At 38.1% G+C, this 27,825-nt stretch overlaps 1 protein-coding gene across 2 annotated transcripts in view; it reads right to left on the reverse strand.

Annotated features, from left to right (window-relative positions):
• Positions 1 to 4,971: 4,971 nt before the first annotated feature.
• skib (v-ski avian sarcoma viral oncogene homolog b) overlaps positions 4,972 to 27,825 on the reverse strand; it is a 36,363-nt gene continuing 13,509 nt past the window's right edge. The window contains exons 2-7 of one of the 2 annotated variants that reach the window (XM_079844911.1): positions 9,422 to 9,535; positions 8,844 to 8,938; positions 8,399 to 8,679; positions 7,927 to 8,198; positions 7,109 to 7,339; positions 4,972 to 6,878 (exon numbers count right to left, since the gene is read on the reverse strand). In XM_079844911.1, the coding sequence (XP_079701037.1) occupies positions 6,663 to 6,878; positions 7,109 to 7,339; positions 7,927 to 8,198; positions 8,399 to 8,679; positions 8,844 to 8,938; positions 9,422 to 9,535 (1,209 nt within the window). In that variant the 3' untranslated portion in view covers positions 4,972 to 6,662. The remainder of the gene's footprint in view (positions 6,879 to 7,108; positions 7,340 to 7,926; positions 8,199 to 8,398; positions 8,680 to 8,843; positions 8,939 to 9,421; positions 9,536 to 27,825) is intronic. The other variant, XM_079844912.1, reaches the window with a different exon arrangement.

Consider the following 27,825-nt stretch of genomic DNA (forward strand, 5'->3'; position numbering starts at 1 on the left):
GTTACTGAAATGATGAGCCAACAGTTCTCAAGGGTAGAAATGTGCATGTGGACAGATGACTTAATTCCAGTTGATACCTCTTCTTGACTGATCCTCTTAGCAATTCACCCTCCCTCTGGTCCATTGATAATGTGTTTTCTTCAGAAATTTCAGTGTGAGGGCAATTAGACTGCCATGGTGGACAGGCGTGCTGTGGAGGCTAGTTTAGGAGGAACTGGGATGGGAAGAAGAGCCACACGTGTCAGCGGTCAGTAAATCTCTAATCCAGGATGAGGTCAAGGCATTACTCGTACTAGGGGATTTTCATGCCTTGCTTGTCAATTTGAAGAAAAGGGTAGGGGGATATGTCAATATTTGGATTTTGGAATAATATCAATTAAAATGGAAGCATGAAATTCATCTTGGTTCCATTACTGTCTATCAAACGCATATCGTTTAAAAGTTTTTCTTATAAAATATGGATTAAAAAGAATATTTGAATCATGTTTAATCAAAAATTAACCAGGATTAACTGTTCTTATAAAATTACAAATTATATATATATATATATATATATATATATATATATATATATATATATATATATATATATATATATATATATATATATATATATATATATATCCTCCTGGGACCCAGAAAAAAAAAGTTTTTTGAATTTAGTATTTTTTTATGCCATTGCATTGTTTAGAGCATAAGAAACAAATGGAAAAAAAAAACATTTTTGAAAAATGATATTTTATTCATATGTTATGATATGTCCTCTGTAGTTGACACCAGGACTGAGTTGTTAAAAAAATTAAATGACATGAAATTGCATGTATAGGCAAAAACAATGGGATTTATTTTTAACTCATCAATCAATTTTTAGGTTTCAGGGTTTTTTTTAAACAAACTTTATTTAAAGATGATTCTGAACTATGTTATGAAAGATATAATGAAATGCATTCATATACCATTTTACTTTATGAAATATGTGGGTAAAATGACAATACTTGGATTTTCCCATTCAATACAATGTATCTATTCACTGCATCTAATTTGCATATTAATGTGTTCTTGGTGCAACATGTAATGAAAAAAGAAGTGTAATAATGGGAGGAAAAATTGGCAACATTTTCAAAATAATATCTAATATTTCATAGGAATATTGATATGTAATTTCTTTTCCTGTTCACTTGTTATGTCTCCAAAATGCCTGATAAACATGATTTAAATCCTGGTGTCCACTATAGTGGTCATTTATAAAATCAATGCCCTGTTCTGTAACAGAAAGTCATATTTTGATTAGAAACCCCATAACATTTTCCTGAGATGTTGATTTATAACAAACAATTTGAAAATTAATCAGATTTAAATTATAATTAAAAAATATGATCATATTTCCATAAGAGTGCTCAATATTAATGTCAGCCATTTTTAAAGACCAAGAAGAAGTTGTTGTCCTGGTGAAACCTCCAAACATTTGGTATCCCTGCAAAGCCCCGAATGTGCTCTTTACAGGACATCCAGACTGTGACATGTGACATGTATGATGTCAGAGAAATTCACTAAAATATAATGTCCACTACAGTGGACAAAAGTCTATTCTTGGGTCCCAGGAGGATATGGCAAGCAACGAGGCCGAGGGATCTTGAGAGGACGAGTGAGGGCCAGGCCTGGATTGTTGTGTTTTGTTTTATTATGTGTGTGCTGCCGTTTTTACTTCCAGTGTGTGTTTATTTTTTTATTAAAGGGTTAGTTCACCCAAAAATGAAAATAATGTCATTTATTACTCACCTCATGCCGTTCCACACCCATAAGACCTCCGTTCATCTTCGGAACACAAATGAAGATATTTTTGTTGAAATCCGATGGCTCAGTGAGGCCTCCATAGCCAGAAATGACATTTCCTCTCTCAAGATCCATTAAAGTACAAAGTCATATTTAAATCAGTTCATGTGAGTACAGTGGTTCAATGTGCCAAAAAAAACTAAATAACGATTTATAGCTTCTAAGCGTATTGAATCAGCGGCTTGGAGCGCCAAAGTCACGTGATTTCAGCAGTTTGGCGGTTTGACACGCGATCCGACTCATGATTCGCGCCGAAGCTTCGTGAAGCAGTGTTTTGAAATCGGCCATCACTATATAAGTCGTTATTTTGTTTTTTTGGCGCACCAAAAATATTCTCGTCACTTTATAATATTAATATTGAACCACTGTTCTCACATGAACAGATTTAAATATGATTTAGTAACTTACATTAATGGATCTTGAGAGAGGAAATGTCAATGCTGGCTAGGCAGGCCTCACTGAGCCATCGGATTTCAACAAAAATATCTTCATTTGTGATCCGAGGATGAACGGAGGTCTTATGGGTGTGGAACGGCATGAGGGTGAGTAATACATGACATTATTTTCATTTTTGGGTGAACTAACCCTTTAAAAAATTTTGAAAGTTCGCCGGTTCCCGCCTCCTTCTTCCCATACTTAACTTACCTCATTACATACATATACATATATACACCGATCAGGCATAACCAAAACATTACCTGCAAACTAGTCGCTTTTCGGCGAAATTCGGTTGTGTGAAGTTAAAAGCATTTGTTAAAGCTGCAGTCTGTAACTTTTTGTGCTCTTGCGATTAATAAACAGAACTGCATGCGTCTTGTGGAAGAACATTGCAGCCGGAGCTACTTCTCTCTGTTTATGTCTATGGCGAGGCACGCAGGGACTGTGCTCCTCCACAGCGGTTCCTACCTGACCGGCCTGAAATAGTCCCAATGTAAACACTTATTATAAGTGTACCATAATGATTCAGGGTAAGACAAAAAATGGTCTGGAAAATGCATTCATCTTGTACATTCTCATTATATAATTTTTGTAAATATTGAACACAAAAAAGTTACGGACAGTAGCTTTAACTTCACAATAATAATTGGAAATGGGCTAATTTTGCTGAATATTATCACGATTGCAAATGTTACATTGGATTTTGTGGTTCAATAAACAAGTAGCCTATATCACGTTACTTAAATTTTAGACACAAACAACAGTGACTTTTTTGTTCTATTTCACTGAAGAAAATAGTTCCAAAGGAAAGCAACACTCAGCGCGGAGTTTTATTACTGAATGATTCAGCGTTTTTAATGAATCGACTCAATGACTCACTCATTAAGACGGTCACTTGCTGCCACCTATTGGCGGTTTAGTTTCATGTTTAAAATATCATTGCATTTTTCTTATTTGTATATGCAAACGTTTAAAACATCAATCTCACAACATTATTTATTGTAGTTGTAATTTTGCAGTGTAAATAATTTAATTTGATTGGTAACAGCCCTATAGTGTCTTATTGTTATAACTGAATTTATTGATCAAATGTAAGAATGTGCAGATTTAAGTATGTTAAAGCTGATATAACACTGATGAGAATTTTGCTTCAGAATAAATATATTTACACCACCAAAAATCCCCCCACACATTATACAGTACATACAATTTACTATGTAGTGTACCTGATAGGCCCCATGTTAATCAATATCAAATCAAATTGCGAAATTTGTGTCAATGCCCTGCGCTATAGTGTATGTTTGTTTTTTTAATTTGAAAGCAAATGTTGTCTTTTCCCTTTACTTTCTTGTCAGAGTGCACCAGAACGCTTTGTTTACATGTTAAAACCACAAAAACTTTCTACTGGCCCCCCTACAAGTAATTAATTCGGAAACATGTCACCTTTTTCAACACTTGTGAGTTTGCAGGTCTGATGACAAAGTGAATAACACTGATTATCTCTTCATCATGGCACCTGTTAGTGGGTGGGATATATTAGTCAGCAAGTGAACATTTTGTCCTCAAAGTTGATGTAAGCAACCTTGGGTCCTGCCATCCATGTGGATGTTAAATTGACACATACCACCTACCTAAGCATTGTTGAAGACCATGTACACCCTTTCATGGAAATGGTATTCCCTGGTGTCTGTGGTCTCTTTCAGCAGGATAAAGTGCCCTGCCACAAAGCAAAAATGGTTCAGGAATGGTTTGAGGAGCACAACTATGAGTTTGAGGTGTTGACTTGGCCTCCAAATTCCCCAGATCTCAATCCAATCGAGCATCTGTGGGATGTGCTGAACAAACAAGTCCAATCCATGGAGTCCCCACATCGCAACTTACAGGACTTAAAGGATCTGCTGCTAACATCTTGGTGCCAGATTCAACAGCACACCTACAGAGGTCTAATGGAGTCCATGCGTCGACGGGTCAGGGCTGTTTTGGCAGCAAAAGGGGGACCAACACGGTGGTCAGGATGGTGGTCATAATTTTATGCCTGATTGGTGTTTAAAATAAAATGTTTAGAAAAACAAATGATTAAAACATTATTTTTTTAAAAATCTTTTTATGATATAGGTTTAACGGTTCATATACAAATAATTTATGTTTTTTTTTTCAATCTTATAATTTGCAACGTGTTAACTCTTCTTATAAAAATAAAAATGATCAAAATATATATTTTTTTATCTTGTCTTACGATATAACTGCTCTATATACAAATTATCATCTTTTTTATTTTGTCTTATGAACCAGGTTTAACTGTTATGATAAAAATACATATTAAAAACAAATTTTATATTTTAATATTAACTATGGTTAACTATATATAAAATAATCTAGATTTGTTTAAATATGCTTATAATTTGTAACCAGTGTTAAGTGTTAACATTTTTTAATTCTGTCTCATGAACCAGGGTTAACTGTTCTAATAAAAATACAAATTATCAAAATATATATCTTTATCTTGTCTTATGAGTTACGGCCAACTGCTCTTAAAAATGATTTATAAAATTTTGATCTTATCTCATGAACAGAGTTAACTCTTCTCATACTTTACTGACAGAAAAAGACAAACAAGAAATTAAAATAAAAACAATTTTAAAATGCCTCTATTAAATCTAAATTATTATTGAATGCCGGAAAAATATCAGAAAACAGGGCGAATGGTTGATTCTGTTTAATGATGTTATTATACGTGGGGGAACATTAAAACAAGTGAAGAAAATGACCCACATCAAAACCAAAACTATGACAAGACCCTGAACACAATGCATATCTCTAGTGTGCCGCATGAAAACATCAAGAGGTTAAAAACTGACATAGGCAAGCATACGGATCTCGTTATATAGAAGGGGAAGTCAAAATGGAACCAGAATAAATAGAGCAATGGAGAGGTTAGCATATGTATTACTGCAGGTTTATTCAAGACAGGGGTTATGGAGATGAAAGATCTTTAGAAATTCAGCAAATATTCTTTACAGTTCATCAGTCACATTTCTGATTTATCCACCAGCAATCTCAGAATGTGAAACTTTGCTTTGGTAATTATATAAAGTGATTTCCAAAGGGACTGAAATTATTCAGAAATATAATGATCTAAGATTTTTTTGTTAATATTACATAAGGATTTTATACAGTAAATGCCCTCTAGTTGAAAATATGATAGGAGAAATTCATTTTCGTTACATTATTTCATACATACAGTCTATTGGTTTGGAGCAAAAGCATTTAGAGTGAAGTGTAAAGCAAGCTATCATATTTACATTGATTTTTATGTTTAAGTGGTATTCACATCTGTAACAAATCTATGAAAACTTTTTATTCAATACTTGATGTTGGAGATCTGAAAAAACAGAGGGCTTCAAATACACAATACAACTATCTTTTCTTAAAAGTGCAATTCTTTTTTTGGTAGAAAGTAAAAAAATATATATATCCTTGTTTTCTATATAAGTAGAAATGTTATTTTCATTAACATCATTTTTATTATTTATTTATCTTTACCTTAAACGAGCCCTAAAACCAGTGACCAAAATTGGATGTTTGTCACTTAATTCTGATTCTGAACAAAAAACATTCATTTCCCCATCAAACGGAGCATAGAGTGATCAATGTCATGTCCTCGTTTGGACCGTTAGAAATATAGCGAAAACTGGTAATAAAGTATAATACTCGATATTGAAGTTTAGGACAGATGGTAGGATTCAGCCCATATTGATCGTTGCCAATACTATAGGGTTTTAAGTACATGGTAATTAAAAATACAAAGATAAAAAGCTCATTTGAATGTCGGTTTATAATAAAGCTTTGCTGCACCATAGCACTGTTGCTCATGCAAACTATTTCGATTCAACAGCGAAAAAAGGTGAAATAAAAGCGAGCAAAACCTTGTAATGACAACACCTGTGTAGCAAGTATAATTCTGGCTTGTAACACTTTCTAGTTTACAAAGTATCAGCGGCACTAGCAGGTTGTTCACCTGCTACTGTCAACGTAATGTGAATAGAAAACACATTTGTTTCCCAAATATTTTTCAAGTATCTTTGCAAAAAATTTAAATAGCTTATAACAAAATAAATTCCTTAGATTAGCTTAAAAAAGCTAACTGAAGGCGAGTCAGTTACACGTGATGCCGCCGTCTCCGAACGTCCTCCCCTCGAGGAGCGACCAAACTTCTTTCCAGTTACTTGAGTTCATGATTTATGGTTACAGTTTTTCCAATATGCTTGTTTTTCATGACCACTGTCCTGTGCTTCAGTACTTTTTTTCATGAATACGTTGGCTTTAGAGGCGTCCTCTAATCAAAGTCTTCATCCTCGGCCGTACATTGAACACATTGCTCTAAATGTCATTTAAGAGACATCTTCAGCTCTCGACTCTTTCCTCTCTCCCTCAGTCGGTTGTGTGTTTGCGTGTCCTTCCGTCTCTGCTTTGTGGCTGAGATGTTCCTGGAGCTCTTTGACGACCCTCTCCAGGTTCTGCCGGGTGTCCCACTCCTTCAGCAGGTCTTCTTTTAACTGATCACGGTCCACTTCTGCTTGCTGGAGCTTCATCTGTAGATCTTCAATCTGATGGAGAGAAAAAGAGATGTTGGAAGTCATTCTTCAGACATTCTATTTGCTGTCATTGTACTTTATTATTCACAGTGGTGTCCTAAAGTGTGGGATCCTTGTTTAGCACTTCAACTCACCCTGCTCTCTAAACATCAACAACAGCCAATAAAAACACAATATCACCCAGGACAGTTTAAATGTGTCTTTTGAGGTCAAATATACCAGCAGGAGGTTCTGAATCTCACCTGTGAGGAATACTTGGCCCTCAGACGTCCTGCCTCGCAGCCCTTATCGCATACACGGAGCTGTCTCTCCCTGTCCAGCTCCCTCTTCAGCCTGCCGCAGGACTCGTTGGCGTCTCGCACCTTCTTCTCACACTCCACACGGAGGCGCTCAATCTCCTTCCTCAGATTCCGCTTCGCCTCAATGGCCTCCCTCAGTCTGCCCTTCTTAGTCACCCTGACAAACTCCAGCTCCTGTGAACGATAGTCAATATTATTGAAGAATAGCACACAAATCCGACACCTTTTTTACAAAGCAATTCGCCATACACGTTTGCTTATTTTATTATCGACCTATAAATAGTGCAGAACAGTGTTATTTTAGTAATATGTACTGTATGTAGTATTATTAGTATTTATTCCATTGTTTAATTTTTCATATTTGCAATTTTAGTTAAGGTTTTAGTCATTTTTAACATTTCTATTTAGCTTTAATTTATTTTTTTCAGTTTTAACTTAAGCTGATTTATTTCAGTAAAGGCCAAGGCAACATTTCAACAATATTTTTTTTATAAAGTTTCATCTAATATTTATATTTTATTTTATTAGAGATTTATTTAAATGGCCAAAAACTATTTTCAATAGTTTTAGTTAACAACAACACGTTTGAACAGAATTTAGAATATTTGTAGTATTTAAACATTTGAATTGAATATTTTGTTCTTTATTTAAACTAATTCTTTGGTTTGAAATAATAAAAACAATGATTTGTTGATTACTAGGTTGAAATGATGTTCTGAATCGCAGATATTCAGACTTTTTTTGGAGCTCGCAGTAAGTACCTGCTGAAGGCTGCGTTTGGCTTGCAGAGCGGCGGTTAGTTTCTCCTCTTGCTTCACTCTCATGCGGATGATCTCCTGGAGGAATTTCTCTCTGGCCTCCTTAGAGCTCAGGTCACTGCAGAGCGTCTGCTTGAGGACCTCCAGCTCCGAGCAAGGGCTCGTCCCTAGTCTCACCTTCCCATCATGCACCTCTGCAGTACTGGGAGCGCTGATGTTCATCGCCCCTATGCCATTTGTAAATGGAGGGGACATCAAGGAACAGGAGACAGTACCTGGAATGACAGAATAATACAGCAGTGAAATAAAAGTGCAACATTTATTTCATTCTCAATCTAAATTGTGTTGCCAGATATTGCAGAAATACTCTCTTCTGAGCTTTAATCAGTTTACATGTATCATATTAGTGTACGATCTAAACGTGGATGTATCCATTGTTTTCACAGGATGCAGATGTATTTAACTATAATCCTACCTTCACCACAGTTGTCAACCTCAATTTCTGTGTCCGAGTCCTCGTTCTCCTGAGGACGCTGTTTGACTACTGGAGTGGGCATTGAGGCCTTGGTCGCCGGCTGTGATTGTCTCTCTGCAGATGGCCACCTCTTTCTTGGCCTGGAGCTTTCTGTCTTGCTTGTGTTGTGGGTCTCAGCGGGGTGAGAGAAGCGGTGTGGTGGCTGCTCATTATTTTTAAATGTGGCAATGGGCAGAGTTACATTTGGAACCGCCAGGCTGTCTTGTCCTTTAGCAAGTGGTCTGAATATCACGGGGAAAAGGAGACGTTAATTAAACGACGCAATCAAAGCAATGGATTGATGCAACGGAGATGATGAATGAATTACTTATGGCTAATCATTAATATATTAACGCTATAATGGTATAATCACAGAAATGGTAAAACAGTTGTTGCTGTGGCGTACCTCTCATACTTGTGGCTAGGTGTCTCTCGCTCAGCAGAGGGAACTCTGGGAGACCAGGGCCTGAAGGCTGAAGGTCTCTGCTTGAACTGGAGCTGCTTAAGATCCAAAACAGAGAACAATAAGACTGTTTAATTAGGGATGGACTAAGTATCATATTATCAGCTATTGACCAATATAGACAATTCATCAGTATTGATGTAATAGTTTAGTTTTTCATTTATTTAGACAAAATAGGAAGGAATTTTGGTATTTGCATCCCTAACTTCAATATCTATGATGCCAAGATAAAATAGCCATAATAATCAATGCTGATAACTTTGAGTAACTTTTCATGTAATGTATAATCCAGAGGTCTATGCTGCAATGGTTTGGTTAAATTATGCTCAGGCAGGGTGTGAAAGAGAAAAAAGGTGTGAAAATTGACAAAACAAAACAATAACTAAATTAAATAAATATATACAATTAATAATAAATGTTTGAGATGAAAGATATAATAGCTTTGAAACCGCATAATATGAATCTTTCACTAAGCAGATAATGTATTTCATAAAGGAAGCAATAAGCCAATAAAAATCTACCTTATTAGCAGATGCAGCCAGAGACTGTAGCCAATCAGCTTGCTTCTCTTTGTCCACTGATGGGGATCTTGAGCAGTCATGTTTGGACTTTTTGGAGGGAATGGGACTGTACGTCTGTAAAAAAAAAAAAAAAAAACTCTATGAGATGAAAAAACACTGTGAAGGCAAGACTCCAGTGCTGAGGTAGACCTTTGACCATGTAGGTGTCAAACCGACTTACAGTTCTCAGCAAATATCTGAGAGAAATCAGGGTAAATTTAGCATCAGTACAAATAAAAACCAAACACTACAGGCATTCATAAAACTAAAAAGGCTTCCTGAAAAAAGAAAGGATGACTGTAAGTAATCCCTCCCCTTTGCCCTCAGGTTTCATCGTGTCAGATCCAGGATGTGTTTACCTTTGCCGTACCAACGACCTGCCCAAACCTGTGTCTTTCTGACTCAAGTTCAGGAATTTAAAACACCCCCGTAACCTGAGCATCCTAAGAACCAGAGTCAGGGTGAAAGTCAGCTGAAGATAAAGTCATGCTGATAGAAAAATGGTTCACACTGAATAAGAAATGTGGTGTTTTTCACCACCTGGGTGAGAACTATGGCTGGATTAATGAGGTTAAGGACTGCAGCTTTAAGAAAGAGTCGTTGACTATAATGCGACACAAGGGGGAGATGCCGCGCTGGTGTTGTCTCACACCTGCCATAGGGTGCTGAAATAGCATTCTTTCTCACCGATTTCATGCTGATCTATAGTGAACTATAATACTAAGCCTGTTATCACAAGGCGTGGGAGCACGTTATGTGACCGTGGCTGTATGGAGCGTTCTTTCAATGCGGATCTGACACACACTTGCCTCCACGTTCAGCTTCAGTGACGACTTACGGTCTTGTAAAGTGGGCCTTTGAGCCGAGAAACACACACGCAAGGAACACACAAAGTACACATTTTTTTCTAAGAGCGCAGAGTGGAATAGCGCGGATCAAGAACTCTTCAGCCCGAGTGTAGCGGCTTTGAGAGCAGCCTCTTACCAATTCAATACACTTTCTGAATGATTAAATAGGCATAGAACGATGGAGGACGTGCACTCTTCTAATATAGAAATAGTTTAAAATATACAGCTTACGACTAGTGGAAAGAGATACACACACACACACACAAGTTATTCCAAACCTGTATGAATTTCTTTCTTCAGCTGAACACAAAAGGAAGATACTAAGAATATGGGTCACCAAACAGTTGATAAACCATGACCTCCATAGCATGGGAAAAAAATACTATGGAAGTAAACGGGGTCCATCAACTGTTTGGTTAGACATTCTTCAGAATATCTTTCAAGAAATTCATACAGGTTTGGAACAACTCGAGGGTGAGTAAATAATGACAGAAATGTCATTTTTGGTTGAACTATCCCTTTAAAGCCAACTGATGACGTCCTCACCGAACCACAAATCATTGATCAGTTATAGCTAAATAAACTGAGAACTGGTGCTCATATTAAAGGCACATATTTATATCAGTTTTTCTGTGATGAAAGGTATTCTAATTCATTTTTTCTACAAAAATATCATTGGTCATTGTTGAGCATAGTGAGGTCCAATTATAATTGGAATATTTTAGTAAATAGTAAATTGTGGTGGGTGACGTGCTGAAAATAACCATAATCAAACAATAATTGACAGTTCCTCACTACTTCCTAAGTCTGGAGACCTGTCTGCATTGTGCAAAGGAAAGCACTGTTTTTTTCCCCCCTTCAAAAAATGCGGATGGGTAAAGTCAAAACATGACTCAAGCGTTGAACAACCACTGCAGACCCAACAAAGAACGTCTGTCTGTGTTTGTTCCTTCCCTGAGGTCTGGAGTTCCAGGAAGACCAGGGCGTCCCAGACATAATAGTCTTTGACTGTGCACCCTCCCAGACACCACAAGGGAGCCGCTGATGCAACGTCCGCTGATCTGAAATGCAGGGCAGCCGTGACATGGCCCTCACTCACCACCACATCAAAAGCGCCGTGGCCTCGTGACACACATGCAGGGCAGACGGTATCAAACAGCTGGGCAAAACCACACAAACACATAATGGATGCAGATTAGGACATGCACAACATCTGGAGTCAAACCACCAGTGTTATATAAACCTTAAAGGAAGCCACCTGGATTTATAATAACATTTTGAAGAATTCTAAATGAGGTTATTGCAAAGCACGAAGAATTACACTAACGTATGAATACAGATAAAATATTCATGTAAGATCAAATGTAACATACTGTATATTCTTGTTGAGAAAATGAAAAAAAAGCACTAACACAGGCTCCATTTACTGACGGAGCGCCTGAGTGAGTGATTGAAAGAGTGAGTGAGGGCCACATTTCCTCTCTGTAGTTTGCTTTGGCTGATGGCCCTGTGGGAACTCAGAGCGTCTGGTTCCTGAATGTGAGTGGGCGGGTTCGAGGAGCAGGACCACAGAGGAAACACAAAGCAGCAGGAATGTATACTTGAAGGCCAAGTACGGCTTACTCTTAAAGTGGCCATTCAATCCTATGCCCTTTCAACTGCCTATTGTGCAGGATTTCTTTGAAGGCATGTTATAAACGAGCGCTTTACGGCAAACACACATGGATGAAACGTGCATATCTGCGGCAACATAGCCGTTGGCTTTGCAGGATTCAATTCATTAATCAAACTCATTATTCTTATGGCGGATAAGCAATGAATGTCAGATATTAAAATCATATGCTACTTTGTCTAAATAAAGACTAAACAACAGGCTTGGTTTTTGGCAGCTAAAGGGGTGGGCTGACAGATATCCTGAGTAGGCAACGAACTATGCATATGCATTTTATACACTCACATAATGTTCTTAGTCCATGACCAAGGTTTTCTATTGCATTTCAACTGCTTTTTTTGCTACAGACTGAAGCTGCCTCGTATCATTACTTTCAGCTAAAAGAAAATGTTTCGCTTGATTGGTCGAGGCATTCTATACAGCCCTTCATCAAACTTCTTAGCACTCAGCCCGCCTTGGACTGTTTTTAATCACTGCACAAATCGGTAAAACAGATGTAACACTATCTGTGCCTAAATTCTGATTGGGTGGGCAAGGCAGATGTTTAAGTGGGCTCAGCCAACCCCATCCATGCCTAGATCTGTCCCCGCTAAAAAATAAGGGTAACACTTTATTTTACATCATTGTTACGTAAGTTAAATGTAGTTACTATAAATGATGCACTATTACATGCAACTAAACCAAACCCTAACCCTATAGAAAGTACATGTAGTTACTTAATATTACTCAGTACTTACATTTATAATTACAGTGTAACAAAGACACCTTAAAATAAAGTGTAACCAAAATAAGATATACAATTAATTTTAAATCATCACAACATTAAACAAGGATTTCTGTTTGAGATTTGCTAAATATTACATCGAACAGATTAACAAGAAATAAGCATGCACAATTAAATATCCAACATTAACCACTATCGATAAATTGAAAAAATATATATTGGTCAATAGCTGATATCATGCATCCTTAGTTTTTTCAATGTGTGGAAACAATGAGAAATTACTGAGCTGATACTGATTATGATTTTTTTTTTTTTTTAATTTTCCAAGATGTGCACACGTCCCAAGCAAATATTGAGTATAACAGTTTGGAATGCATTGCTCCATCCAAGAGCCATGGGTGCATGTTGTCATAAAACGGATGGGATAACATCTGACCACGTTTGCTTCTGATTCCGGAATGACTAATGAAGCAAATATCAACCTCCACTTGCATTCGTGGTGTCACACCATCCGGCTTGTTCAGGGAGATGGTGCATGGTCTAAGTCTCTGTTGCCATTACTTGGAAGCCAAATAAGTGGAGTTGTATTCGCTGTGAAACAAAAATAGTCTGCTCTATTGAACTTGCTCGACCAACTAACATCCTCACAATAACGTGCCATGCCGCCTGAAAGAACTGTAGCGGTGGTGGTGCACAGCAACCAGGCACAACAAGTTTCCTATTACAGCTTTTCTTTCCCCCCCACGGAAATCCTGTATGTAATCCCCAGATCTATGTGATTCGGCGTGCTCTGCCAAAGTCAAGGGCAAAACTGGTGAAGCGCACTTGGGTAGGAGCTTTATTGAGACTTGCTGGAGACTGGTTCTCTAATTAGAGGGGGCTTCTGGAAGACTGCATAGGATAAAAATGTATGTAAGAGAATGTGAGAGAGAGAGAAGGTGGTAATGTCAGCTGTCCTCATGCAAGTTAGAATGCTTTGGAAGGTCTCGCAATTTATATTAAAATTGGTTGTCGCCAGGTGTCAGCTGGCAGATCGTTGCCATTTTAAAATGTCCCCAGCTCTTCCGCTTTCAGTGACAGGGGAAAAAAACATGCCATCACGTTTCCCTTCAAGTCCATTCTGTTCCAGAAGCCTTTCCAGAAGTAAGATACAGAGCCTTAGGGAAAACCAATCTTGATTGGATTGTGTTAATAGCCTTTGGACTGGAGTTTTGCTGCTGTCTGAGCTGAAGAGGGAACAGACTTTTGAGGCAGAGGCGGGGTGTAACGCGTAATCCTGCTCTGAGAGTGATGGAGGAATCCATCTGCTTCAATATGGTGTATTCCAGCAGGCACATAAGGGTATAGTCTCATCGGACTCTTAAGTCCTCTAATAAGTAGTCCACATCCAGACTGCAAATAAATTGCATCCACAAAACCATACTTACAGTTCTACCCAAATTTCTCTTGATATCATCATAAAACGTATTGTATTTATGTATTTAAATGGATTAAACTGCATACTGTGAAGAGTAAAGCTGAGCCAAATACAAAACACCCCACAAGGCGCACACACACACACATTCAACACAGTGTCTTTCTGCTTCTCTTCACATTTAGAACACTAATAATGCAGGAACATGCAAACCAAGAACCCTAAGGGGATGACGGGAGAAAGAAAAGCGTCTGTAAATAAACGTCTGTTGAAACGCAAGACACTCACCACCACTAAAGATTATTACTCGGTGCTGCTAATCCGTCTATCAGTACGTTTTCAGTTTGTTTGTGTGATTGATTGTGGGACAAAATCCATATATGTTTAAAGTGGGGTTCAAAAGTATGAAACCACATTTAAAACCTGTACATTTAATCATGGAAATAAACAGAAAATGTAGGATTTAAAAAATCTACTGTATGTATAAGTTGCAACATGTCAAAATCGCAACGTTGAGAGAAAAAACAAAGAGATAAGTTGTATAAAGCACATTTTACCAGTAAATAAAATGGTTATAAACACTATAAATGAAATTTATTTCCCCTCACTCCACAACAAATTCTTTAAATGTAACAGTATTCAGATTATTACAGCATAAAACAAACAGATTATAGTGGCAAAACAAATTTATTTAAAGCAAATCTGAAATGCACTATACAAATAAAATTGGGCTCACGTACCTCTCTCATTCGGCACAAATCCAAATGTGCACTTTTCATATATTTTGCATGCTTGACGTGCATTATACTAAGCCCCTTTGTAATAGAAGTTGCAGCATGTTTCAGATGATAAAAGAGTAATTTATAGTCCGGAAGATACAGTAAACAAGAAATGGTACATATTTAAAAATATAAAAACATTAAAAAAGAGGACAAAATTGAATTATCTTTGATTATTCTCAAATCATGCAGGAGAGAACAAGGATCAAAACCTGGTGAAATGGGAAGAAATTATTTTAATTAAATTTAACTTTCCAAATTATTATATACTGATAATACAAGTTGTAGTTTTATTAAAACAGAAAAAAGGCAAAACAGAGGAATTTTCACTTGTGGTCTCAGACTCTTGGTCCCAACGGCACATTCGTATAGTTAAGACAACATCTTGAGACATTTCCTAAAGAGGGGAGAGACAACATGCTCATGTTCGCTAGGAACACGAGTGCTGGTCGTGCCTAGATTCTAATCTGTGTGCTTTAGTTCTAATGCTAATGCGCAGGAGGTTAAGTGCAGAAAGACGATTAAAGTCTCACTGAATCACCTCTTTGCCACACCAACACAAGGGGCTCGAAATAAGGAGGGCCATAATATCACATATCAGGTAGACGAGCTTGAAGAAGGCCCCAAGCCCTGCCTAAACCAACACTAAGTGAAAGGGTGATATTCCCGCCCTTTCTATCTGCAGTTTCTAGTCGTCCCTGAGCGCAGAGGGTGGAATGGCTGGCTGGCTTTGGCACTCGTGCCTGAGTGATTGACTGAGCAGATGGGGCTTTAGTTCCTCCAGTGAGAGTGTGGACTTCTGTTAGCAGCTGTGTCTCACTGAAGAGCCCCTCCTGTCTCCGCTAACAGCTAGCTAAACCTCCTGACTGATGCAAAGAAATCAAAGAAACTGAAGCAAAAACGTTAAAGGTCCCGTTTTTCCTGTTTTTTTGAAGCTTTGATTGTGTTTACAGTGTGCAATATAACATGCGTTCATCTTTCGCGTGTAAAAAAACAGTATTTTTTCACACAATGTACTTATCTGTATACCGCTGTTTTCACTGTCCTAAAAACGGCTCGAGGATTTCCTTATTCTATGAAGTCCCTCCTTCAGAAATACGTAACGAGTTCTGATTGTGCCAGCGGTTCCCGTGTTGTGATTCGACAGCAGCTTAGCGCACGTTGCCCGGAAAGGTCACGCCTCTTACCATAACGGGGAGATGCATGCGCTCAAAGTACAGCGTCACTGGCCAAACAAAGGTGATTTGACTCCGGGATGAAAATAACAGCGTCTCGACGACATTGCAACAAACACACTACAAACGCAACCAAACGCAACACTTCCTCTTCTCCACGTGGGAGAGCAACAAGACCACGCCCCCTTTTTTGCATATTCTTGTGGGCGGAGGTTAGTCAACAAACTGTTCTACTGACGTAATTAAAGCAGGATGTACAGAGATTTAGTCCAAACCGGCCGTTCGCTGTAGGCTTTGAAAGGGAACTTCTGTTAAATAAAATATCTCGCTTGGCATTGAACTTTGAGCTTTATCATTTTACAGGTATTATTTATGCTCTAACAGCAACATTACACACTAACTAAAGTTTGAAAAATGGGATCACGAAGAACAGGACCTTTAAGAGTGGGGGGAAATTAAAATGAGGATGCTGTCAGAGCTGGTCCGCATACTGGTGCTAATGCCGGCAACATACAATTTGGGTTCAGAAAGGTTTTTTTTTTTTTTTTTTTTTAAGAAATTAATACTTTTATTCAGCAAGTGCACATTAAATTGATCAAAAGTGACAGTAAAAGACGTTACAAAAACTGCCTACTTCAAATAAATGCTGTTCTTTTGAACTATTCTTCAAAGAATCCTGAAAAAAATATTAAGCAGAATAACAGTTTTCAACATTGATAATGATAAATGTTTCTTTAGCACAAAAGCAGCATATTATAATGATTTCTGAAGGATCATGTGACTGAAGACTGGAGTAACGTTTGCTGAAAATTCAGCTTTGCCATCACAGGACGAAATTACATTTTAAAATATATTAAAATAATTTAAATCTGAATTTCACAAGTTTTGACTGTATTTTTCATCAAATATATGCAGCTTTGTTAAGCATGAGAGACATAAAATATAAATATCTCTTAGCTGATTTCAAGTCATTCTCAACAAACTTCAACAAAGCATAATATCCTACAACAAATAGGCATTAGAGCTAGCCTGGCGTGGCCATAATCAATTCTAGTCAGAATAGGAGTCTGGTACCGCTCCATTGAGCTTTGATTATGGGGCGTGTTTCAACCGAGCCAGGAAAGACCTCAATTGAATAGACCCATAACCAATCAGAGCAACGGAGCGACGCGTAACGTTAGTTGTCAAATGTCAACAGAACTCAACTGCACTGCGTTGCCAAGTCCGTGTTTTTCTCCATGTCCGCGGGTTGAAGCGACCCCAATTATGCTATTATATAAACCCAGGAATGCGAATTTTAGCAGGCAACCTTGCCAAAATAACATATTTTGCCAACCAAACGCCATTTTTTTCCGGAGAACCCCCCCGAAAGTTATAGTTTTGGGCTATAGTTTTGAGTAGCAATTGTGCACGACATTGCAAAAACACTTGGAAACCCTGTCTGCACGCACGCTGGATTAAGTAACGTTACAAGAAAAAGATGAGTGTAAACGATCTTTGCCAGTAATAAAATAATTTAAGGATACACAGAGTACTTACCAACACGATCATCGTTTCTGAGAGAAATAGTGAAGGTGAATGCATATACGAACAAGTTCTCCGTTTAGGATAAGAGCAAATTCAACCCAAGAGCCTTCGATGACGTGGATGATTACGCTACTGTTGATCATCTGTCCATCATCGTCTAAAGCCCGCCCTGACAATTTCATTGGTCCGAACAGTTTCTGTTCGGGCATAATTCCTCCTCTATGGAGCGAGTCCAGACCGAATTGCCCGAGCAAAACATTTTGTGGGCGGGGCTAAATTCGGCTGGCATCCAGGCTACATTAGAGCAACACAAGTTTGAGTCCAGCCTGCAACACATTCTGTTCCATGTTCCCACATCTCCTCCAATTTCCTGTGATGATCTACTGTCTCTGTCTAATGAAGCAAAACGTCCCACAAAAAAAGACAAGGACTCTAAACAGACTTTTCCATTCCTAATTTCGGAGAAATTTTCACCGCATACAATGCAACCAATGCTTGCAATCACTTGTAAGTAACACTCCAGTCAGCGATCAATCAGTCATGACAGTTAAATAGGACAGGACACACAGGATGTGCATTTTGTCAGACACTGAATACACAATCACTCCCTTCCACAGCAACACCAAACCTCACACACCCAGGCACTTCAGAATGCTGCTGGAAGAACACGTGAAAGCTCATACTTTGTTGTGTACGGAGGACTGACGGCAATAACTGTGACTCCTGCACCAAATAAGGTGCGCTGGTGGGTTTATTTGGGAGGATGATAAGGGAGTGAATGCCAAGGGGAGGTCAGAAGGTTTCAGGGTACGGAGCGGCTGCTGAAGTTGTAAAAGCTCCCGCTGTGAAATGGCAGGGTGAAGTTACGGTCAGTGCTTAGGGTCTCAATGATGTCACAGCACCTTCACTATGTCTGCCCTGGGTTAGGGGAGGGGCAGCATGGTGGTAATTGGCTCAAGTGAAGCTATAAATCCATCGAAAATGTACTGCTTCAAACCACCTTTAGGCATTCTCAACCCCTGACGCCATCTAAACGCTGGCGATCGACAACACAGAGGTGTTGTAAAGATGGCGCAGACATCTTCCGTGCAACTCCAAGAGCTAGCACAATAGTGTGCAACCATCCAGGAAGGAGACCATCACTTGACCTTTCGCAGCGTGTCCATTTAAGACTATGGCTAATCACCGCAAGTAGACCTACAGTAATGGAAAACATGCCAGTTTCTGTGAAACGCTCTTTCTGTGCATTTGCGAGCGAGGCAGAGAGGGGAGCGGGCCCTATAATTAAGGTTTGATACGGCCAAGGCTGGGAATGGATTATTTTAGTTTGTTCTGCTTTTTACAGTCACTTTGAAAGCCCAATGTCCCCCCAGCATTTGTCAAAACAAATACAAGTGCAGCAAAATGGAGGTGGAAGTGCTAATGGATGTCATAGAATGACAGGAAGCATTAGAAACAACAGGATTGCGTGGTAGAAGGAAGAACAAAAAAATTTTAGGGGCGAAAAAAAAGCTTTGGCTCGCTCAGTTGGGGACACTAAATATTCAACTATACTGATCAGCTCATTTAAATTATAATAAAGTCATAATTAAGAGATAAAATGTTGAAAATATGATTTTAAATGTCCTCATTATTAGATAAAAAGTCAAAAATATTATTTTAAAAGTCATAGTAGTGAGATAAAAAAATTGAAAATACGACATGCCAAGTCATTGTGAGATGAACAGTTGAAATTAGGTATACAATTCAAAATTAAAAGTCATAATTATGAGATAAAAAGCTGAAATTAGATTTAAAACAAAAGTCTAAATTATGACCAAAACACACATTAAGACATTTAAGAGATATTTTTTTAAAATGCGCTTTTTTTGATTCACACTATAATAATAATTAAAATATTTTGCAATACATTTTTTTTTACATACGTTTTTTTAAATCAGTTTTTACAACAGAAATTAATCAATCAAAAACTTACTTTAGCTTTTCATCTAAAACAAAATCCAATTCCTCTCATCCCTGTAAAGCTGCTTTGAAGCAATCTGTGCTGTGAAAAGCGCTATAGAAATAAAGGTGACTTGACTAACCGCTGAGTGCCCAAAACTCCGTAATTGAGCGTTTTTCCAAAGTACAAGACAAACATGGTTAGAATTGGCTATTATTACAGCAACATTTGAAGAGCTGTCACATCTCTACATGGAAACCCAGTATTTTGAAAAAATCCCCTTTCCATTTTTCCATGAAGTAGTACCTACATCCACATGGAACGCATTTAGCACAGCTTAATAAAGCAGGTGATTACATAAAGAGATTAATAGGGAAACAGAGAGGCTCATTCTTCCATAAAGCAGTAAAGAAGGGCACACACTCTCTCAGGACATGAAACCTAATGGTGGAAAAAAACTGCATCCTTCAAATAAAAGCTGGGATACTTGTCTGGTTATAGTTGGTTTTATCTCTATCAAAAGACAGAGATTACATTCATAAAGTCTTACACAAAACATAAAGGTTTAGAGGGATATTTCCTCCATAAAGTCATACCGTTATGTCATTCCAAACCTGTATGACTTTCTTATGAGGAACACAAAAAGAAGACATTTGAAGAATATTTGTAACAAAACCATTTTGGTGACCAGTGATAACATTTCTCAAAATATCTTCTTTTACATTCTTTTACAAGTCATAACGGTTTGGAACGACATGAATGTGAGTAAATAATATTTAATATTTGGGTGAACCATCCCTTTAACTTAACAAACCTCTCAGACAGTGAATGGGAAGCATCCCTGTGGAAAACACCAGTTTTTGATTGCATAAGCTTGGAGATTGTTTACCTGGTGGGGACATCAGCATCCTAAACTGGAGACCAGAATCTAAAACAACCTAAATTGAGTTTTTTTGTCAGGAGGCATTACATTATTCTGCTCCCTTGATGTGCTTTGTAACCCTGAAAATTCCTGGAAACTTATTTTTCCTGGACCATTTTCATTTTACATCGCTCCTCTGATTCTGAAAGGGCCAATGTTTTTCTCTATAGCAACCGCATAACATCTTTAGCTCAGCTCTGAGTCAACCATCAGAACACAACAAAATACTGAATTCTCCATCTCCACTCCAAGGTGTTCGTAGTCCAGACCCTCTCCCAGCCCTGCTTTCGCAGCTAACATTAGTCAGGCAATCTTCTGGATACTTGCTAAATGGACCCCCACACCTGACATCCATTAAACATGTACTTTTGCTAGCGCTCTGCTTGCATAAATCCTGTGAAGTAGCTTCATTTTAACAGAGATGTTGCTGGTTTACAGATAATCTGGTGTTTCTGAACTTGTGCCAAAATGGCTGACGGTTAGAGTGGCTTACCAGTGAGTCAGCGCCAGCTCAGGTCTAACACACGAGAGAGAACGAAGATACAGGCCAGTGCGTTATATAAATGTCTCCTGTGTTTCGAGGACAATGTTCTGTGCGTTAATTTGTTCAGTCTGTTTTGGTCCGAGGGATTAGGGCCCGGTGCTCCTGTTTTGAGCCCTGCCTCAAAGGATGGCCTGAGGTTAGCATGTAATCTCCCAGCTTTCCCAGCACCAATCCACACTGACCCATGTGGCCTGTCCACTAACAGCTGAGGGACATTTGTCTGTCAGTGTCCTCGCATATTCTATACCTTATAAGACCATATGCTACAACGTGTATGATGCATGTACAGATATTAAAAATCCAACATTACAAATCTATACAATAGAAATTATATTGATTAAATTAAGAAACACTAAAATCAGTGAAATTGAATTTAGTTCTCAAAATTATAATGTACAGTATGACAAACGCATATTCATTCTGAGATCTGCTAAATATTACATTTAACAGTGTTATTAAATTATTAGTGTTACTTTAAGTGAGCGTTAATGATGGCAAAGTAATGCAAATGTAAAAATACGGGAATGAGCATGCACAATTGAATATCCGATTTCAAATTATAACAATAAATACAAATAAAAAATCTCTAATACTGGTAGATAACTGGTATGGTAGCAATGTTTTTCTGTATTGTAAGCAATAAATTAAAAATAAGCGTTTTGCGTAACACTTTACAATAAGTTTCCATTTTTTAACATTAGTTAACTACTTTAACTAACATCAAATAATAATGAAAAACTCCGTAACACTTTAAAATAAGGTTCATTAGTTAACATGAATTAATAATGAACTGCACTTATAAAGCATTTATTTATCTTTGTTAATGTTAATTTCAACATTTACCAATGCATTATTAAAATCTTGCTAACATTAGTAAATGCACTGTGAACTAAACATGACCAAACCAGGAACAGCTGGATTTTTATGAACTACCGTTAACAAGGATCAACTAATGCTTAACAGAGGTGTTGTTCACGGTTAGTTCCTGTTAACTAATGCATTAACTAATGTTAACTAATACAACCTTATTGTAAAGTGTTAATCTTAGTTAATGTTGATTATTTACTAATTACAATATTTACTAATACATTATTAAAATCAAAAGTTGTATCTGTTAATATTATTTAATGAACCTGATATAACATGAACTAACAATTATTAACAAAGAATAATAGATACTGTAACAAACGTTTTGCTCACTGTTCTTTAAATGCTAATTAATGCATTAACTAATATTAAGTAATGAGATCTTATTTTAGAGTGTTACTGCTTTTTGTAGTGTTATAATTGACACAATCTTAAGCTTTCATTTTTAAAATCATGAACAAACAATGTTCATGTATATGCAAATCTGAGCTGCTTATCTTGGCCAGGACATTATTAATCTCAGTGAGTGAGGTTTTCTCCCGGTTAAATAAAGGTGAAATAAAATAAATAAATAAAATAAAAATAAACAACCGTTTAAAAAAGTTAAAATCACAATTAATTAGCATTATTACATTTGAACTAGTATATCGTTTTTAATAATATTTTCTTAATATGTAATTGTAATAATTATTATAAGGATCACCTTTAAATACATTTGGTAACACTTTACACTATACGTTTCAATTTGTTAACATAAGTTAACATAAAGCATTTATTAATCCAGGTTAACGTTAATTAATGTATGCAATATGCACGTACATTTTTTACATTAAGTTGTATAAACAATTATAAATATATTGTTTATGGTTAATTCATGTTTAGCAATAACATTGTCAGTGCATGATCCCAAATGAACTTCAGCTAATTGAACTTTATTGCAAAGTGTTAGCATTAAGTCCATTCTTAATTTCAGAATACTCCAGTTAATTGTGCGCTGCTTTACTGTATAAGGCCATGGTGAACCGGCAGCCAGTAAACGTGCGTATACCCACCCAGCGAGTCTGAGAGAACGAGAGCACAGGGTGAACAGACACTAGTATGGCAGGGAGGGGAGGCTCTGCTCAGGAACTCAATAATAACTTTCAGCAGTCTAGCCAGGAGGCTAGAGGCCCAGACTGCGGCTGTTCCATCCTCCAGCCCTCCCCCCCTCCGCAGCCCTGGGCTCCTCCCTCTGCCCTGGCCTGTGTCTGCTCCACAGGACTAATGCATTTTGCAGACAGCCCAGAGACTTAAAGAGACATAAACCGCATTTTTCCTCCCTGAATCACTGCTGTTGATGTAACCACTAACTCAGAACAGAGATCATTATTTCCAGCCGTTTATTCAAAATCTCCCGCTCTTGCTCTCTTTCTTATTACTCTTTTCCTCTCTTGGAACTCGGGAGACCTCGACATGACACGGAAAAGTGAGGGAGAGGCGGCCTGAAATATGTTAAGAGCCTCTCAATAAATCTCGGGCCAAATGCTCCAACTGCACACCCTCCGAACGCTTCTTTGATGTGCAACTCGCCAGCCTGGAGAAGCTCTTGTCAAGTGCAATCAGAGGTCCTGGCGTCAAATGCATTTGAAGTCATTATTATTATAATTATAAGGGGCAAATCCAATAGGCATGATCAGACAGCGCTGGTACAGAGCAGATCCAGCTGTTGGGAGTTGGGATGTATACTTCTGCCTGTAAATCAACAGAGATTACATTACTGCTGTCTGCCGGGCAGGGAATAATGATGGATCTGAATGCTAAATGCATCAGTCTGAGAGACAAAAGCTGCGTGCGGGATTTGTAGTGAAGTGGGAAGTGCCGTCTGTCTCCAGCAGACCGCTGGCGCTGTAAATACAGGCAATTTAGTTTTGCATGTGCACTAACATGCTTCAGGTATCACGAAAACATACAGTAAAGTTCCCCACAATAATAAATAATTGACTCAACCTCATATCATTCCAAACCTGTATGACTGTTCTTTTTCTGTGGAACACAATATATATATATTTTTTAAAGAAAGTCTCTTTCTTGATACAATGAGAGTGACTGGGTTCCAATGTTGCATTGACTGCCTTTTATTGTATGGACAACAGCAATTGAAAATGTCTTCAAAAATATGACTTTGTCTTCTGCAGAAGAAAGAAATTCATACAGGAACAAGTAAATTACATAATTCTCTTTGTCGTGTTAACTATCCTTTTCGAAAAGACTCTCTGAACCAAGGTCTCACCTGCCTGCAGTATGCGTTCAAGGATTTGAGCAGATTTAACCGCAAATGTCTAACACAGTGTCTACCATCTGAGCTGTGAGACAGCATGGAGCCAGGCGCCCTAGTGAAGTAGAGCAGAATACCACAGCCAGGAAATAATTAAAAATTCAATGGGCTTGAGTGACACAGAAACCTTCAAGGGCGTGCCTGCCAAACACAGTTTTTACTCTTCCACTGTCAGCATTTTTCATCCTCCGAAAGAGGATGCTGAAATGAGTGGGGGCCATAAAGAGACTGGAAACTCAACCACGCAGAGATACACTAGATGGAAATTCAGACAGGAAACAAAAACAAGGCCAAGAAGTTGGAAGAAGGTCATTGTGTTTCCGACTGAATTTCTTAATGAAAAAAAAATACAAGATCAAATTTGTTTTTACGCCCTCTCAGTTTGATTTAGTCTCTCTCTCTGTTAACTGATATTTATGAGAGGGCATTGTTACTCGAGCCGCAGAAGGTGTTAAAGTTGGTTTAGCCTCTGTGGAGGATATAATTACTAAAGGAATCTAGACTTGATAAGACCTGAAAAGCCCAATGAGCAAAACACGCAAGATAAGATTGTAGGACAGTAGAATATAAGACAGAGTGAACAAATTCCACAATGGTTTTGTTTCCTGACCTTTCAAATTGATTGTAGAAACACAATACAAAAAGTTATTATGAATTGAGATTTTTTTATTACTAGTCTCATTATTATTCTGTGCCGTGTCAGTGGGGCTGTTTGAAGTTTCAGAGTGGATTGATGAGGCACATGATGACGCATTTCGACACAAAACTCATTCGTTGACTCACCAAGGTCCAACTTCTCGCCATCTGTGTGAATCACGTCTGCTGTCCTGCCTTGTAAAATCCTCTTCGAAGGCTAGACACATGCAAAAGATGCCTGCATAAAACCCACTTCCCACCATCTAAAGCTCCAAGGTATTTTAAAGGGGAGAAAGGCAATGAACTTCTGACCCGAATAGAGGGCTGTGAAGGAAGCTGAGGAGCTCGGGGGCATCCAGAGTGTCTTGCCATGTCTCACCCTGCAAGGCTATAAAAAAACCCCCTAAAACTCCAACTTTCAACACTTTTATGGCTGCCAGATGGTGGGGGGAGTCTGTGTGCCCCTGGACCCCTTGTCTCTGGACTTGTCTCCAACTCCAGTAAAACCAGTTGACCCCGGTGAACTGACATTCACTCTCTATCCAGCTATTTATCAGAATATCTTTCTGATCTGAATATCCGTCTGCATCTGCCAATATCTTTTTGAAGATCTGGTCTTTAATCCTTCTCTGAAGAGAAGGTCTTTCTCAATATATATTCAATTGAATATCTGAATGTCTTTCCATCCATATCTATTTTCAGTATCTATATCCATTTCCAATAGGCTATCCATCCATAATATAGTTTCTTCAAATCTATTTTCACTGTACAAATCCAGGTCAATGGGAGTTTACAAGTGCAAGATCACCATCAATAAAAAAAAATCAATCAATCAATCAATCGTTTTCTCTGCTAGTTATCAAGTCAAGAGATTAGCTGCCCCCAATCCTCCCCCCGAAAAACAACAACTGCCATCAGCCCCACCCTCTTACCTCAGCTGAAATTGCTTGTGTTGTTGTTTATGTCCTGTAATTCAACCTGACCTCCCTACAACCCCGGCCGGGGCTTCCTAGGCCATTAGGGGTGCTGGGACTGTGAGCAATTGAAGTGATAGAGGTTAATACTCTCCTCATTAAGCTGACATGGAGGCTGTAAAACAGAGAGGACCGGGCCACTCCTTTTCACACCGTCTCAACGACATCAAATGGCATCAGTTGGGTCTGTTTTGAAGTAATGTGTATTGGCCAAACCACCCTGAGGTGACCTCCTGTCTATCTCCAAGTCAAATCAGATGTTTAAAAAACAAAATAAATGGGATAAGAAATGAATATTTCCAAGCACGACAACAGAAGGGCCAAATTCTTTTTGATCAAACAGCGTTTGATACAAGCATTTGACCAGTTTAATCAGCAACATCTGACTAAAGGCAACCAAAGAGACTCATTATCCATGCATTCTTGAAAATCCCCTTGGGCTTTAATATGCATAAATATGATTACCAACACCATGTGCCCTCAGCCTGATCCCTAATCTTCTTTCAACATTCTTCAACTGTTTGAGCTTAAGTCACTTTTATATTTTTACAGGCTAGCTCTCATTTGGCTTCTCTCTCCACCACGAACAGAAAACTCCATATTCATGAGAAGCTTTAATTGAAAGAAGGGAGGGGAGGGGAGTCCTAAATTTGCTTTTTCTGTCAGCCAGCAGGGACAAATGCAGCTTCAGCACATTTTCTTCATATTCTCTGGTGGAAGAGAAGGAGAGAGAGCAATAAAAGGAGGAGAGGAAGAAGGGAGAGAGCGAGAGAGAGAGATTACAGACACTGGATCAGTGGTGCTAAGAAGAGCGGAAATCATACATAAAGACCAGTCTGAATCTCTGAATCTAAATAAAGACGCGATCCTTCCAAAAGACACCTCTTTGGCCTGTTTTCAGTAAAAATCAGACAGGGAGGTTGTTTGCATTCCAGGAAATGTCTCCCACTTTCTGCATATGCAGCACTTGGTTTCCTTGCTGAATGCAGAACACTTCAGCGGCCACAGCTGTCTCAGGTTTTTGCAGTGAGGCCTTCTGCAAGCAAAACGCAGCCAAGGCTTGTCAGGAATTTCAATGAAAATACAGTATTATAAATGACCTTGAAAAACTGGTTTAAAAAAAAAAAACGTCGAAATCCAGCTTCGTGAGTTTCTTTCATGAAACATTTCATTAGCATTCCACATGTGTCTAGAGCTATTTTTTTCTGCGGCACATGCGTGATTTTCGGACAAAGATTTTTTGGATGAAGCCAACTTATATTTCTGAATAGCCAAGAACGGCCTTATTAACAGTAAAACAATTTTCACTTAAAAATTGCTTGTGAATTTCACAATTAATTATAAAGAAACGCCAAGTAACACATTGAATTAGACATAATTTTTTTTAAGTAGAGAGACTGAAATACTATTTATATAATCTTTGCTTTGAATTTTTTTTTTTACAGTGTTTTAATATCTTTAAGCGTTTATTTAGATTTTTTTTTTTTTAAATGACAGTGGGGAGGGGAAAACCTACTTCATAATCTGAAAACATTTCATCAGCATTCCATATGTTTTTATTTTTTCTGTGGCACGTGTGATTTTCGGACAGAGATTTTGGGCGAAGACAACTTACATTTCTGAACAGCCAAGAACGGCCTTGTTAACAGACATTGGTAAAACAGCATAAAAAATTGAGCCCCACTAAAGTGGCCTGTAACAACCCCTCCTAGCTGTGCATGTCCCTGGCAGTTCCCCTCATAAGGTTTCACTTTCCTCATAGGATGAAAATGACCTCAGCACAGTAAAAGCAGACAAGGACTGCTCACCAGATGTGAGCGGAGAAAACGGAGAGGAGGCAGCCAAAAGGGAGTGCAGAAGAAAGAGAGAGTGCGAGGAAGAGAGACAGAGAGAGTGCAAAAAACATTTGCCTGAAGAATTTACTGCCAACCCCAGAGGAGTCCTTTGATTAAGGGTTCAAGTGGAGTTGCTGGGGTTTCTGGGATATCTCAGGAGCACTTATCCAGTGGAGGGGATGGTTAAGGAAA

Source organism: Gobio gobio (genome assembly GCF_949357685.1).
Source record: "Gobio gobio genome assembly, chromosome: 19".
NCBI classification, from domain to species: Eukaryota; Metazoa; Chordata; class Actinopteri; order Cypriniformes; family Gobionidae; genus Gobio; species Gobio gobio.